Source organism: Hypomesus transpacificus, chromosome 10, assembly GCF_021917145.1.
Source record: "Hypomesus transpacificus isolate Combined female chromosome 10, fHypTra1, whole genome shotgun sequence".
Lineage (NCBI taxonomy): Eukaryota > Metazoa > Chordata > Actinopteri > Osmeriformes > Osmeridae > Hypomesus > Hypomesus transpacificus.
Window position 1 is genome coordinate 7,488,378 of NC_061069.1, and position 15,656 is coordinate 7,504,033.

General features: G+C 43.3%; 1 protein-coding gene across 2 annotated transcripts; it reads left to right on the forward strand.

Annotated features, from left to right (window-relative positions):
- Positions 1-3,249: 3,249 nt before the first annotated feature.
- amy2a (amylase alpha 2A) lies at positions 3,250-7,847 on the forward strand. 2 transcript variants are annotated; one of them, XM_047028424.1, is made up of 11 exons: positions 3,250-3,290; positions 4,715-4,889; positions 5,047-5,193; positions 5,331-5,528; positions 6,032-6,262; positions 6,395-6,528; positions 6,611-6,733; positions 6,951-7,050; positions 7,157-7,278; positions 7,356-7,481; positions 7,604-7,847. In XM_047028424.1, the coding sequence occupies exons 2-11, from the start codon at positions 4,722-4,724 to the stop codon at positions 7,791-7,793; spliced, it is 1,539 nt and encodes a 512-aa protein (XP_046884380.1). In that variant the 5' UTR covers positions 3,250-3,290; positions 4,715-4,721; the 3' UTR covers positions 7,794-7,847. The 2 variants fall into 2 exon arrangements, with proteins under 2 accessions (XP_046884380.1, XP_046884379.1); XM_047028423.1 differs by lacking the exon at positions 3,250-3,290 and adding an exon at positions 4,195-4,534.
- The last annotated feature ends 7,809 nt before the right edge of the window (positions 7,848-15,656 follow it).

Genomic DNA, 15,656 nt, shown 5'->3' on the forward strand with positions numbered 1-15,656 from the left:
TGTTGCTTTCTGCACAGTATTGCTCCATTTAAGTGATTGGATCCCCCTAGTGGGACACTGGTGGTATGCATCTGTTCAACTGCCTTTTAGCCACTATGATTTAGAACCTCTAGCTTTTGAGTTGCTTCTCTCAAACTTCATGATACAGACCCATGGGGCTGTTTGGAACATGACTTGCAGATTGTTGCAAGTTTTACATTCTGTACCCTTTCACAGTTCTGATCTGATTTGGAAAAGTTGAACTTTCTAAAATGCTATGTGGAAGTCCTCCAACATACACTTCCCGCATATTCCAGGGACTACTTTGAACTCTAACCAGTACTGTACAGTTGTATCTACTTGATGGTGATGAAAGAATTGTATGTTATATTTGGACCAAGCATTGTGCAGCACATATTTATCCTAATAATCTTCTCCAATGCAGGTTAATGGGATGCCCTCAACTACGGTATGTGGTTATTGTCTCTCTCTCTCTCTCTCTCTCTCTCTCTCTCTCTCTCTCTCTCTCTCTCTCTCTCTCTCTCTCTCTCTCTCTCTCTCTCTCTCTCTGTCTCTCTCTGTCTCTCTCTCTCTCTCTCTCTCTCTCTCTCTCTCTCTCTCTCTCTCTCTCTCTCTGTCTCTCTGTCTCTCTCTGGATATCTGCAGGAGAATGGGAGCTTTGTTCCCTAAAACCTAATTAATACTCCATGTGTTTGGAGCAGAGTCAAGTAAGTGTATGTCGGCGAATGTCTGAAGATTTATAGTTGAAGATTTACCCAATGCCGGACATAAATTACTCTTGTACTTGCAAGAATTTTGGTATTAAGACCGTGTGGGAACTGCATTTTGTTATATGTTTATATTATATTTCCCAATGCCAGTTTGTAGGCTATTAGGAAAGTCTAGATAAAAAAATTAGTAAGATCATGAATCCATATACTGTACAGTACATACTTGAAGGATTGCTATGAAAGTGTTCAGAGAGAGAGATAGAGAGAGATAGAGAGAGAGAGAGAGAGAGAGAGAGAAAGAGAGAGAGATAGATAGATAGAAAAAGAGAGACAGAGAGACACAGAGAGAGAGAGAGAGAGAGAGAGGGGGGGGGGGGGCGAACCACATAAGCTAAAGAAGTTAGTAATTACCTCTGTTGGTCTCTCAAGTACAGCTACTGCCCTAACCAACTAGTTCATGATGTGGACATGTGGATGTACAGACAGGACACAGCACTGTGTAAATTGAAGTCACAGGCAAAGAGAAAGAGGAAAGCTAAAGTATACTCAACTCAGGCCAACTCAACAATATTCACCTGATTTTGTGCTTTCTTTTCAAAACTACTTTAAAGTAAATTCATGTAAATAAAAACATTTAACTTACCTGGGGAATGTTCCATGTTAAATTATTAATGAAACTGAATTGGGCAATTATGCACACAGTGCAGCATACTGCAATCAAGTTGACTGGTAAAAGGAACTCCGTAGAGTCGTAGACCTTCTAAATAGAATGTTTCAGTCTAGATCTTTCATGTGCCAATGTGATATGTTTTACAGATGTTGAGGAAAGTTGTCGTTCTCACTGCGAAGAATAAGGTCAGTGAATCAGGTCCTTTGGGAAAGATCCCATAGTCTGAAACAAACACACAGAGTCAGAGAGAGAGAGAGAGAGAGACAGAGAGAGAAAGAGAGAAAGAGAGAGTGATAGAGAGACAGAGAGAGAGAGAGAGAGAGAGAGAGAGAGAGAGAGAGAGCGAGAGAGAGAGAGAGAGAGAGAGAGAGAGAGAGAGAGAGAGAGAGAGAGAGAGAGAGAGAGAAAGAGAGAGTAGGAGAGTGGGGGGAGAGAGAGAGACAGATACCTAAACAGGTGAGAGAGAAACAAGACAGGCACCGTCCCTATATCACAGCACCTATAGCAAACTCATGCTGGAGTCTGTCCTCAACCTGCTGTTGTGAATGTGAAGAATTCTCGAATATCGCCTGCAGCATGCTGTCAATTTTTTCTGCAATAATTGGCGCTATTCTCTTTTAGAAGTTCTACAACAGACTACTACAAGAGGTTATTTAGTGTACACTGTCAGCTGGAATCACATCTCCAATCACGTCAATTCAGATATTGAGGTGGAGGGGAGCATTAGAATTTTAATTGGCCACAAAAACAGAAACAGAGCTATGAATTTTATCCAGATGTAAGAGGTGAATGTGTATAGTACAGCCCAGGAATGTGCCAGACAGATGTCTGTCTGTGCCACTGGAGATACAAGCTGAGAAAAATATCCTGCTAAGACTCGAAATCTCTGCCATATTTCAGCTAAAAGGAGTATTACAAAGAGTATAACAACCTTTGAGTGCATTTTGAGAGTACACAGACCGGTCAGCTGTGTATTTCCATTTTGACTGGGTCCATCTAAGTTCCTGTGGAATTTGAGCTGTTTGTTGCTAAAATGAACGTCTCACCTAAGCACAGGCATGGGCACATATATACAAATGAATCACAGGGTACACTGCCATGTAAGCTGATTTGGAAGGTTTGACAATGAGGCAAAAAAGAACACATATTGTTTCACTGTGGCTGAAGACTCACAGCACACAGTGGTCTTAGAAAACCACAATATCTGGTCCAGACCCATCCCTAAGCTGAAGGGGTCCATCCAATTCTGCAAAGGCTTCCGGAAGTGATGGCGTCTAAGGCCCAGTTCATCTCCACCCTCAACTCCCCCAAGGGGTACTGGCAGGTTCTACTCACCACCCATGCCAGGGAGAAAACGTCCTTTTCTGCAAAGAAAGTACAGGCCAAGGCCACCCTCCAGTGGCCAAGGCCAAAGACAAAAACAGGTAAAATCATTCCTGGACTTGGTGGGATAATACCAACGTTTCACACCCTCACATGCTTCGCCACCCAAGCGTGCCCTACATGATCTCCCAAGATAGAACCTTCCCAGGCTCATCGACTGTGCTGAGGCAGCAGAGGAGGCCTTCACCACCCTGAGGCAAGCACTGTATAAAGAATCTATGGGCAGTGTACAGCTGAATGATTAGAGCACTTGACTGCAGATCAAGAGGTTGCAGGTAAAAATCACCGCCTGTACAATATGAAAGGTACTTTGGGATACAAGCATCTGCTATTTGAAAATACGGTGGCCCTGAAGTGCAAACCACACCCCCTAATATGAGTAGGCCTACATCCCCCAAATTTAAATACTCCCCCCCAATACGAGTCAACTCCCCCCAAATCGGATGACTTGTTTACCTTCCCCCAATACAAAAACGCGCTCCCCCCCAAATACGAGTCAACTCCCCCCAAATCAGATGACTTGAAGGGTAGGTACTACACTTTAGCGCTGATTGGATGCAGTAGGCTAACTAACAAGAAATAAGAAATTGATCGACAGAAGTACAAAATGCAATAGCCTGGCAGAGTTAAGTGCACCAGAACATTTGTTTGGCTATCGAAGAATGTAGCAAATAGTAGGCTACTTAGGCAAAAGTATTTCGTGTTAAATGTATAAATCGATAGCCAAACAACTATCCTGGTCCACGTTACTCTGTCATTGTGGCATTTCATTCTTCTGTAGTGGACTAGTCTCTTCTGAAAAGTCCTGCTTCCTTCAACTGCGTTTTTAGCTTGCGCATAGGCTAGCCTACTTAGCCTATATTGTGAAACGTTAACAGCAGATCTAGGATTATTTCATTGGAATGACCCTGATTAAAATAAAGAGTAGGCTAGTGTAATGACTATGAATTGTCAACATTAATGTTTCCTCTTTCCTTCCAATCAAAACGATTAATTTCATGATAATGACAGAGTTACGTGGACTAGTTTGGCTTTCGATGTTTACGTTTAACACTGCAATTTATGCTTTTGCATACGTAGCCTATGCTACATGCTTCGATACCCAAATAAATGTCCTGGTGCACGTAACTCTATCAGGCTATTGCATTTTGTACTTCTGTCAATCAATTTCTTATTTCTTGTCAGTTAGCCTACTGCATCCAATCAGCGCTAAAATGTAGTTACTCTTTCCATTCAGAGTTAATGTAATGTGTTTTTGAGTTAATGTAATGTCGTTTTCCATTTGGGGGAGCGCGTTTTTGTATTGGGGGGAGGTGAACAAGTCATCCGATTTGGAGGGAGTTGACTCGTAATGGGGGGGGGGGGGGGGGGGCGCGTTTTTGTATTGGGGGGAGGTGAACAAGTCATCCGATTTGGGGGGAGTTGACTCGTATTGGGGGGGAGTATTTTCATTTGGGGGAAGTACTCATAATAGGGGGTGTCATTTGCACTTCAGGGCCACCGTATGAAAACGTTCTTAGTGTTAGTCACCCCCCAATTTTAACATGCCTTTCTTAGTGCACACAGATGCCTCTCCCAGGTCCAATAGGGAGGAGAGGTCACGTACATCAGCCAAAAACATACCCCTCGAGAGCATATTCCACGGTCGACAAGGGGGCTCTTGTTATCAAAGGCCTTGAGTAAACACATTGCCTTCTGGTATAACAGAACAAGTTGGTCACAGACAAAGTCCCCTCAAGTGTATTTATTTTTTCCAAATGTTGGAAAAAAGGTACTATTTTTGACAGTAGTAGTGAGAAAGACTGATAACACACACCTGTTAGGCTTGAATTTACCTTGTCATGCTGCTAGATACTCCATAAGTCTGCCATTGGTCATTGTGTGTGATCTCTTTTGTATATATAGTGGTGGGGAAGCAGCAGTTCGACATCTGCCTTTCTTTCTCACCCAGAGGAAACATGAAGCTGCTCATACTGGTGGCACTCCTCGGGCTCAGCCTTGCCCAACACAACCCGAACACTAAGCATGGCAGGACAAGCATCGTTCATCTGTTTGAGTGGCGATGGGCCGATATTGCTGCAGAGTGTGAGCGTTACTTGGCTCCCAATGGCTTCGGAGGTGTTCAGGTGAGTACAACAGTAGATTATTACGTTTATTTATAGTCTAGGAGTTGTGAATTTTTATTAACTGCTCTCCTGTTCTGCTGAATCAATATCCAAAATGTTTCTACTGTAATCAAACTCAAAATCTTTGATGGCATCTGCTGTGTTCCCTACTCTCCAGATCTCCCCCCCTCATGAGAGCATCGTGGTGAACAACCCCTGGAGGCCGTGGTGGGAGAGGTACCAGCCAATCAGCTACAACCTGTGCTCAAGATCCGGTACTGAGAATGAGCTGAGGGACATGATCACCAGATGCAACAATGTTGGGGTAACCAGAAAAACTAGCCACATCATGATACTTTTATTACACTCTTTTAGCTTGAGTGCATGTATTAAAATCAAGATTCAAGCCTCTACCATTTACAAATGACTGTGAGGGATTGACAGTATTGGCTGTGCTGGTAGGTGTACATCTATGTGGACGCGATCATCAACCACATGTGTGGTGCTGGAGGTGGACAGGGTACTCATTCCAGCTGTGGAACCTACTTCAATGCCGGCAAGAAGGACTTCCCCTCTGTTCCTTACAGCCACCAGGACTTTAATGACAACAAGTGTAAAACTGGTAGTGGAGAAATTGAGAACTATGGTGATCCTTACCAGGTAGGACAAAGACACACTACAAGTTGCTTTACACTTTGTTAAATACTGTGTGAATGTTTACTTCCAACAGTAGTTATCATTATTTTCTGAATAAGTTTGCATTTTGAGTTTACTGACCACCACTGCCTAAAAAGGGGAACGTATCCATGTTCCCAGGGTCCTGTGTTTCCATTTCAATATCATGTCAACAAAGATTCAATTTGACCCATTTCAAGTTAAAATATTCCATAAATGTTATACATTCTTTTAATTGAAAGAAGGCTTCAAAATAACTGAAAAATGATGTTCCAGGTCAAATCTAGCCCGGCAAAGAATATTGTATAGACTGGGTGGTTTTGTAGATACAATTTATAAAATCTTGACTCTAACCTTAACATATATGGATCCTGGGAACATAGGACCCTTGGAACACAGGACTTACACCCTAAAGTCAATTTGTATAACGTGCAGAAGCAGCTTATAGTTTTATGGACCCAGACATGTAGTGTCCTCTGTATCAACAGGTACGTGACTGCCGTCTGGTGAGCCTGCTGGACCTGGCTCTGGAGAAGGACTATGTGAGAGGCAAGGTGGCCGACTACATGAATAAGCTCACTGATATGGGAGTGGCTGGCTTCAGAGTGGACGCATGCAAGCACATGTGGCCTGGTGACCTAAGTGCAGTATACGGTCGCCTTCATAACCTCAACACCAAGTGGTTTGCCAAAGGATCCAGGCCCTTCATCTTCCAGGAGGTAAACACAGACTGTTTAATCACCTAATTCATTATCTTGTACTCTAATTAGTATTCTGAACCCTCTCTGTTAGGCTTAGGCATGATGTCTAGGAATAGTGACAAAGTACAGATTTGTACTGTTTGCTTTTAGGTTATTGATTTAGGTGGTGAGCCCATAAAAGCCAGCGAGTACTTCCATCTTGGCAGAGTCACTGAGTTCAAATATGGTGCGAAACTGGGAGGGATCATACGCAAATGGAATGGGGAGAAGCTGAGTTACACAAAGTATGTGTTTACGTTCAAATTCTGTGTTTTGTCCTGCTGCAACTTCGTTTGTGTACATATCTAAAATCTGCCTTTTTCTCAGGAACTGGGGTGAGGGCTGGGGCTTCATGCCAAACGATAAGGCTCTTGTGTTTGTTGACAACCATGACAACCAGAGGGGACATGGAGCTGGTGGGGCTGCCATTGTTACCTTCTGGGATCCCAGGTGAATTTAATGGATGTCTTTGACAGGTTTTTAGCTATGTGGTAAATTGAACCCTCCTATTGTCCTGGGGTCATAATAACCCCAAATCTAATTCATACTTAGCAAAATATTCTTACAAACATTAATCTAAGGATATGGCCTCCTGTGTTCAGTCACTTATAATATCACCTATAATGACCCCATGAATTTAAATGTTGTATATATTAAAATGTTTTAGGATGCACAAAATGGCTGTTGCCTACATGCTTGCCCACCCCTATGGAGTGACCAGGGTGATGTCTAGCTTCCGCTGGAACCGTAACATTGTCAACGGAAAGGTGATCATTTCCTAACATACAACTTTACAGTAACTATAAATATGGTTTGTTACATCAATTGATAGGTGGTCTCATGTAAAGTATCTGTATTGATGGTGGCCCTCAGGATACAAATGACTGGATGGGCCCCCCCAGTCATAGTAATGGATCCACCAAACCTGTTCCCATCAATCCTGACCAAACCTGCGGAGACGGATGGGTGTGTGAGCACAGATGGCGTCAGATCAAGTGAGTCTTATAAGACCACCAAACCCTTTAACGGGATCACATACAGCTGTGCTGTTAATACTTTGTCATGTCCCCAGGAACATGGTGATCTTCCGTAATGTGGTCAATGGACAGCCCCACTCCAACTGGTGGGACAACCAGAACAACCAGGTCGCTTTCGGACGTGGTAACCGTGGATTCATCGTCTTCAACAACGATGACTGGTGAGGAAAACTGAATTCAGAACAGATCTTAAATCATACATAGGACAGTATAAAGTACATTAGGTTACAAGTGATCTCAGCCACATACTGAAGTTTCTGCTCTCCCTCTGCAAATCATTCAGGAACCTGGATGTCACTCTGAACACTGGCATGCCGGGTGGCACCTACTGTGATGTCATTTCTGGTCAGAAGGACGGAGGCAGGTGCACCGGGAAGCAGATCACTGTTGGGGGCGATGGCCGCGCCCACTTCAAGATCAGTAACCGAGATGAGGATCCCTTCGTAGCTATTCATGCCGACTCTAAGCTGTAAATGTTCATGTAATGATCATTGAAAACAAAGCTTACAATAAAAAACATAACTAACTTGGGTTGTCTTGTCTTAAGTGCTCCAATGACAGTGCAGCAGTATAAGCAGATCTATTTTCTCACTGAGACCTTCCTTAACATGAAACTCTTGAGAATGTGCTTGAGCCGAGTCTTATTAAGGAGATCCAGTTATAGCCTGCAAGTTTGAACGCTGGTCCGTGTTGTCACTGAAAACGTCTTGAACATGAGATCTGGAACCTTCGTCATCCCCTGATCTCTGTAGAGGATATCCTTTTAGACAAGGCAGTTGGGGTGATTTACACCAAAGACAAAATCATATGGTAATCAAGGGACTTCTGAATGAGGACGGCCACAGTTGACCTGCTGACATCCCGGTCAGTCACACAGCATGATGCCCAGTAATGTCCTGTCAAGAACACTGCCCTTACACAGGAATACCACACCAAGCCAAGTTAAATGACGTGCTGAATTTAACACCGTTCCCGTGCCAAAATACTCTTTTTAGCATCTTTCTCCGCATGAATGAAATGCATTCAATAGAAATCACTGGACTTTAATGGCACATGCAACTAGACACTGGATCAGTAAATAAAGGGTACTGTAGCATAAGTGTCACCCAAGCTTCTGTGTTTTAATCACAACATGGGCTGTCTGTGTTTGAGCCTGTAGAGTGCAGTCTAGGGCAAACAAAGCAGGTGTGAGACGAACAGCTCCAGAGCCAATGTCTCGAGCCCAACCCCTTCCACATTTAGTATTCCTCTCTGATCTTTTGGGACAGCTCCTCGCCATCACAGAGAGGCCACATCAGTTTCACCTGAGTGCAGCGCTGGCATCCACCATTAGGGCAGTCGAGGGGCCCAGGGGTCCTCAATGCCCCCCCCCTCCCTCCTCCTCCACTCCCCCCCTCCCCCACCACCACCTCCTCTTCCTTCTGTCCTCTCCCCCTCCCGCCCTGCATCCCCATCACCGAGTCTGAAGTCACCAGTGCCAGACACGAGAGGTGAGAAAGTGAAGGTGACATATTCTGTTCACTTTGTTGTCATGGCAACACACTACAAAGGCGAAACACTCATCCAAAGGGGTCTACAATGAGTTAGACAAATAGAAAAAAGAAAATAATACAGGCTGTAAGTCTACCCTTAATTGTTAAATGTGCTATAGTCTTTAAAGAGTTATCTTTGTGATTCCGTCCAAGGAGAGAGAGAGAGAGAGAGAGAGAGAGAGAGAGAGAGAGAGAGAGAGAGAGAGAGAGAGAGAGAGAGAGAGAGAGAGGGAGAGAGAGAGAGGTTGCAATGGCTTAACATATTGCACTTGTTAAATTATTGACCCTATCTCCATCTTTTGGTCCAGCAGCTGTGAGGCCTGTACCTTACGATTAGAAGCAGAAATGTCAGCGTGGCAGGTCAGGGTCTCTGGACCTGTCATCCTCACTGATGCTTTATGACATGGCTGTCAACAGTGTCCCCATCTTGTTTCATATTTCATACTGCGGCACAGTGGGAACCTGCCTGTCACCTCACCTCTTCCAGTGAAAAAGTCAGTCACCGAGTCAGAAAAATAAACTAAGTTTGAATCACGTCACCCTTGATCCCAGCAGTTTTGCACTAGATATGTCAAATAATAAAAGTGTTGCTAATTCTAAACATGAAAACATTGATGTGAAGTTAAAAAGAGGTTCCTTCAAATAGAAGAGCTAAGACAATGGTCTTCTAGAGTATCAATCTGATAAAATGTTTTTTCTTTTCATGACTACACACACAGACTGGGCGTGCAGACAGACTGAATGACAAACCAAGTACTTTTTCCACAGCTGTTTCTCATTAGTGAAACATTCATATGTCGATCACATGGGGGCAGTATTGAAACAAGAAAACGTGCAATGTAAAGTGCCAAGGAGATTGATGACATGGTCATCATCATGCAGAGCTAAAAGTTGTTTACAGTCAGGGAACTCTGCTCAGAAGGTGTGTGTGTGTGTGTGTGTGCAGCTATTATCTATATATTAATATTAGGAAAGTGACTGTGTGACCTGTCCTCATCACACCAAAGCTAGCAAGCTAAGTCAGCTGGACATCAACCTCAATGGCAGAGTTTAGGATTACAATAATTGGGAAATCAATTTACAGTACAAGATGCTTCACGCTAATTGTACAAAGACAAAAAGTATTCATAATCGTCAAAATCTTTTTTTTAAACGATCATTTCAAAACCGTCATATTTGAACTTGAAGTGACTACAAAGCAACACCTATAGAAACAACATTCCAGTGACATACAAATGGCTGCAGAGCTACACTTTGTCACGATTTAGCGGTACAAGTTATGAATGAAACTTGGAAAGGAGGAGTTTGGGCTTTCCAGGGCTATGTGGGCGTTAACATTGGTCTTGCATTGGTAACAAAACATCAATGCCCTGCCCAACATCCACTGACCCCTCCAACTCCTCCCCCATACTGTGCCTTTTTTAAACTTTTGTAGTAACTTGTAATACTAGCACTTAATATAAAGCAATTCCTGTGAAACTATCATGTTTTTACTATTTATTCTGACATACAGTTACATGGTAGTTAATTTAACCTTACTGTAAAGTGTAGCCTCAAAGCCCAAAGATCCCACATTTTCAGAAGTAATGACTACTTCACTTTTGACTACTCGTCTGTTTATAATTTAAACTTCCAAACAGGGCAGATGTACTTTGTTAGCATGCTTACTGTAATCTGTGGTCTCTGTAACCATCTAAATGAGGACAGATCATCATGAAAAATATACAGTGGAAAGGGCATTGATTTGCAATTCACACGCACACACATCCACACACGCACACAGTCATGTAAAAAACAACCTGAATTGACTGTCTCAACACGTTCTGGGCCTCTGTGCAGGTCAGACTGGTCCTTTACTCTCCACCTGCCTGCCACAAGACCTTCTCTTTGACTTGGGGTGTCCGACCTGTCATATCTGGAACTGTGTGTGCATGCATGCGTGTTAACCAACTTGAATGTTGAGTATTGCCCTTGTGCTGAAACAGGTAAGTGAGAAGTTTCATTTCATTGTCGTCCTCTTTCTCTCATTCAAGCCCCAAACACTTGAAGTACAGTACACAATTTCGAAATAATGAAGACAAACTTCAGTCATGGCTCATTTAGAACAATTTGCAAAGTGAGCAGTTCAATTTGCATATTGATAAGATGCTTCCATCAGAGTAAACTGCCTCTCAGATAAAATACTGTGGGTATTGGATTTCATCAGATCATTGATTTCCTGTGGGAAGAACAAACCTTATGGTTTTAATTGGATGATTGTGAAGTCCTAATTACTTTAAGGACAAAAAGACCACTGGGTTAAGAGAAGCCTGAGTAATGGCGTCATGTGAAAACAGCTGCAGATTATTGACTTATTGTACAAACAAGCTTATGTTAGTCATGGAGGAATATATACAAACAAACCAATTGGCCTCATGTGCACAATTGACTTAAAAAGTCAAGCAATTACTTTTGGAGCACTTAGAGGAGTGGACCTGTCCATCGACCTTGTGCTCTTACGGTTCCACCCGTATGTTACTGCCCTCGGTCCTCTCCATCTATTCCTTTGATGTTAGAAAAGTCCTGGCCAGGGCCCATGCCTTTGGAATCCATTTGACCAGGTGCTCTGTCTGGCTCTGTATGTGTGGACCCACAGCAGCTGAGATGACACCAGTGATTGCACGACTTCGCTAGCTGATCTAAATCAGATGTGTTTCTGCTTGCGGCTGCCAGTGGTGCTAGAGTTGGACCTTGGGCCCTGGCTCCAGAGCTCCCATGCCTGCAGAGCGGAGCAGAGCAGCGCAGGCCAGGGTTGGGCCAGACGTGAGGAGGGGGACCAGATGGTGACATGAATACTGCAGCAGCAGGCTCCTGGCCAGCCGCCCCCTCCCATTACCTTGCGTGCTGCACATTACCTCAACAAACGTTTCTCATAATTGATGTGGTGGAATGCTCCCATCACTAGATTCTGCAGAGTGGCATTTCACCAAGGTCAGAAGTACTTTGACACACTTTAATGTAAGGTACCTTATCCTGCACTCTGCAGGGCTTGACTTTTAAATTAAGTTCTCAAACTATACAATACTGTAGCTAGGGCACTCACAGAATGAGAAACAAATCAAAATTATATGTTTTTATACTGCATACCAAGTGAGGAACTGATCAGCCCTACTATTTTAATGCTTTACTAAACTTCTCAAACTATACTGCAGCTAGAGCTTTTACAAAATAAGAAAAACATTGCATTCTGTATAGATACTGTATAAGAAGAACGGGACTTCTCAGGAAAGAGCTCACTTTCAGAAAAGCTTCCAAACCAATGAAAAACTGACTGGTTAATTTTGTTTGTTTCCTAGTGTCTAATACATGCTGTGTTGATGAAACTGAAACCAAAAGAACTGCACAGCAAAGGAATAGCTTGGTGATCCCACGTTGGGTATTTACTTTTTTATAAAAATGCCTGATGAGTCATTAAAACAGATTGGTTAAATTGACAGAAATACCGCTCAGAAATACTGTATGTATCAGTCTTGTTAGCATTCAATTTGTATAGGCTAAATGTGCATGGATCTGGAAAATAACATAATTGGTATCACTCCCTTTTCTGTCTATTGAAAACATCAAGTTGAAAATCATTGAAGTCCATTCTATAATGTGGTATATTTTCTAATATCAGAGTACATTTTTTACAGAGCTGACTGATTCAAAACCCCTCTTCCCACCCTGTTCCCAGTGTGCTCGCCCCCTTTTGCAGAGGGAGAGCCCACAGAGGTGTCTTAATTATACATGACACCCTAAGGCAACACATACCATTAAAATTGCATGGCTTGGTCCAGTAGGTTTAGAGTGTGTAAAAACCTGTTTTTGTGACCCATTCATCCCAGTGTTCAAGCTGGCACTCTGACACACAGCTTCATTTGCATGCACGCACGTTCCATAACACTAACACGCAAACAGGTTGAGGGTTATCAAATCATCATATCAAATTAATTGTTCTTTATTTCGTTTAGTTCTTATTCAGTTCTTGATTTACCATCATCAGAAACACTTACTACTACTGCCTAATGAAGATTTAGATGGAGAGTCTCGTTGCATGAGAATTCATGAGATTTGCCTATTTTGATGTATATGTGAATATACATCAATACCATGTCCACAAATTGAAACACAGATGTTATGATATTTATGTCCTCCCCCATACTCCTCTTTTCCTTCCTTCTCTCCCTGCATCGTAGAGTCTATCTGCCAAGCCCCAGAAAGCTGAGGAGTGTGTGTGGGGGGGGGGGGGGGCAGAGGTGGAGATGTGGAGAGGTGGTCTGCTGTGGAGGGGCAGTAACGTGCTCCGCCTGAACATTACAACACCACACCTTCTCCTCTGCCAATGCTTGCCCTTATTCCGAACCCATTCACAAAAGAAGTGTGTCACTGTAAGCAATTTGAAAATAATGTGTATGTGAAGTGATCTGAAGAGACGTGTAAGATTACTCATTTGTGCTTTTGCCATATGTTCGCATCGACAAACTTTTAATAACTCGGGCAGTTCAGATACATCAGCACCTGTGAACGTGGCTTGCCATTTTCAAACTGAAACTCTATATATATCTCATTTGAAATTGGTCGAAGCACCGTTGTGTCTGTAATGGCGTGTGCTGTAGATTGAAAGGTAAAGCAAAGATAACATGGAGGTGCCAGTCTTCTGACGCTGCTTCCCCCTGCTGAGGGCTGCTCTTCACCAGCCCACTCTGTCACCCTGATTGATTGGCTTTGGCCAGACTGATGTGTCACCGACAGCTGTCCAGCAAACTAGCGGTGTTAGGTCAATGCTCCCTGACAGGAAGCTGACGACCCAATTTCCTGATAGGCTGCCACGTCCCACCTTCTGGGAAAGTTGTCCACACCTCCTCCTCTTCCCTCTCTCACTTTGCTTAATTTCCTTCCATCTCTTGTCATCTGATTATGGAGTCATCCAGTCTGACATGTCAGCAGACAGGCTGATAGCTAATGACTCTGACACCAGTATTGGATTCTCCTCCCTGTACTAAGAAATGCATCTTTCAGGTGTCTAATGGGAAAGTTACGAGGGCAGTGTTAGCAGTTGAAGGATATTCTCCCTATCAAGTCTGATGAGAGTTTCTCAACGTAAGCATAAGCCCCAGCTTTGGCAAATGTGAAACTAGCTATATACCACCGTGAGAAAACGGAATAGAGCAAACGCCTTGCCCGTAACATTTTATGTAAGTCGATATTCTTCCGTATAATACATTTCTAAACATCCAAAAGCTCATTCTCAGACTTTTATACATATGGATCTGTGCAGTTTTTCATTGTCATTGAGTCATCGAGTACAGTACTGTACATACTGCACACTGTATGTCTTCATTCTGTTAAACCTCTCTTTGAAAAAATAATATTGTCATGGCATTTCAGAAAAAATAAAAAATGAGAGCACTAGACTATTATCCTGCCCCAATACAATGTACTGTACGTGGCAGTCTGCAGCGAGCAGCATCATCCACAGTGTAAGCTTTGATATAATGAGGCAGCACAACATGACTCTCCTTCCCTCCGATTGAGATCTGATTATGAATCTGCCGTGCCATACACAGGCAGCACTTCTGTTTCTTTCTGAAAATGAATTCAGTTTCTGTATAATGAGTGTCAGTATGGGGTCCATATGGTTTCAGCAGGGAGACACCAAGGGGGGGGGGGGGGGGGGGGGGGGGGGGGCTTCGGGGAGAAGGTAGCTCAGGTTTTTTTAATGAGAATCAGCCTCTCAGGAACACCTGCATTCATCCACTCACTGTGGATGGGGGGAACTGGAGATGTGGCGAGACCTTGTTAAAGCACCTGGGTCTTTAAAAGAATCTTGTGAGCCTTTCCTTTTACAAAACCTCAATTCCAATCCAGCTCCTTAGCACAAACTAGGAGGAATTAAAATTGTTTTTTGTTGACTAACTTATTTGTCTTGCCTCACTGGTGCATGTTATTGATCATTCACTTCTTCCTAGCAGTTAGAGCACATGGCCTGAACTGTGGCTGAATCCTGTTCAGTAAGGATCTGCCAGACACGTTCCAAAACCAAAACAGACACCGCATTTACAATTGTTGTTCAGACAAGCATTTGTCTTATTTGAAGATTAGATTACAGTGTGACTACTGCAGAGCAGGTTGAGGATACTGCAGTTGTCCGGCATTGGGCACCTGGCAGGTACCGGGTGAGTCTGACTCACGGCTGTAAGGTAGATGTATGACTCAGACTCCATGTGCCTGTGGGGAGGGCAGTCGGTCACCAGCCACATGCCAAAATTACACAGAGTGATTCACTCCTGCTGAGTCTTCCCAGCATGGGACTCCTGCCTTTGTAGTGTCATTGCATTCTAATGTGATTAACCACTGGTCACAATGTCTACAAAGCAGCTATAATGAACTACTGTTCATTTGACATAGAAATGGTCTCGCTGTTCTGCCACTGTATTAAGGTTCTTATGGAATACATCCGTTCTTGATCTGCTGCCAGAAACACACAAAACTGGACTATTCAGTCACGAAAAATATATTCTCACACCAGCCCAGGATTAGTCATTTCCATGCACAGTTATTTCACATGCTGGCTGAATTTACATGATCTGACTGGAGGAATGAGAGCTCAAGGTCAAGCTCTGACAAACACCATGTAATCACAAGCTTTGGGGGTGGAGGTTGGGGTGTGTGTGGGGTGTGTGTATATGTGTGTGTGTGTGTGTGCGTGTGTGTGTGTGGGGGCGATGCACCTTATCACCCTCTTAGACCAATCGAACCACTAGGGGCCTATTAGCCCTCCCTGTT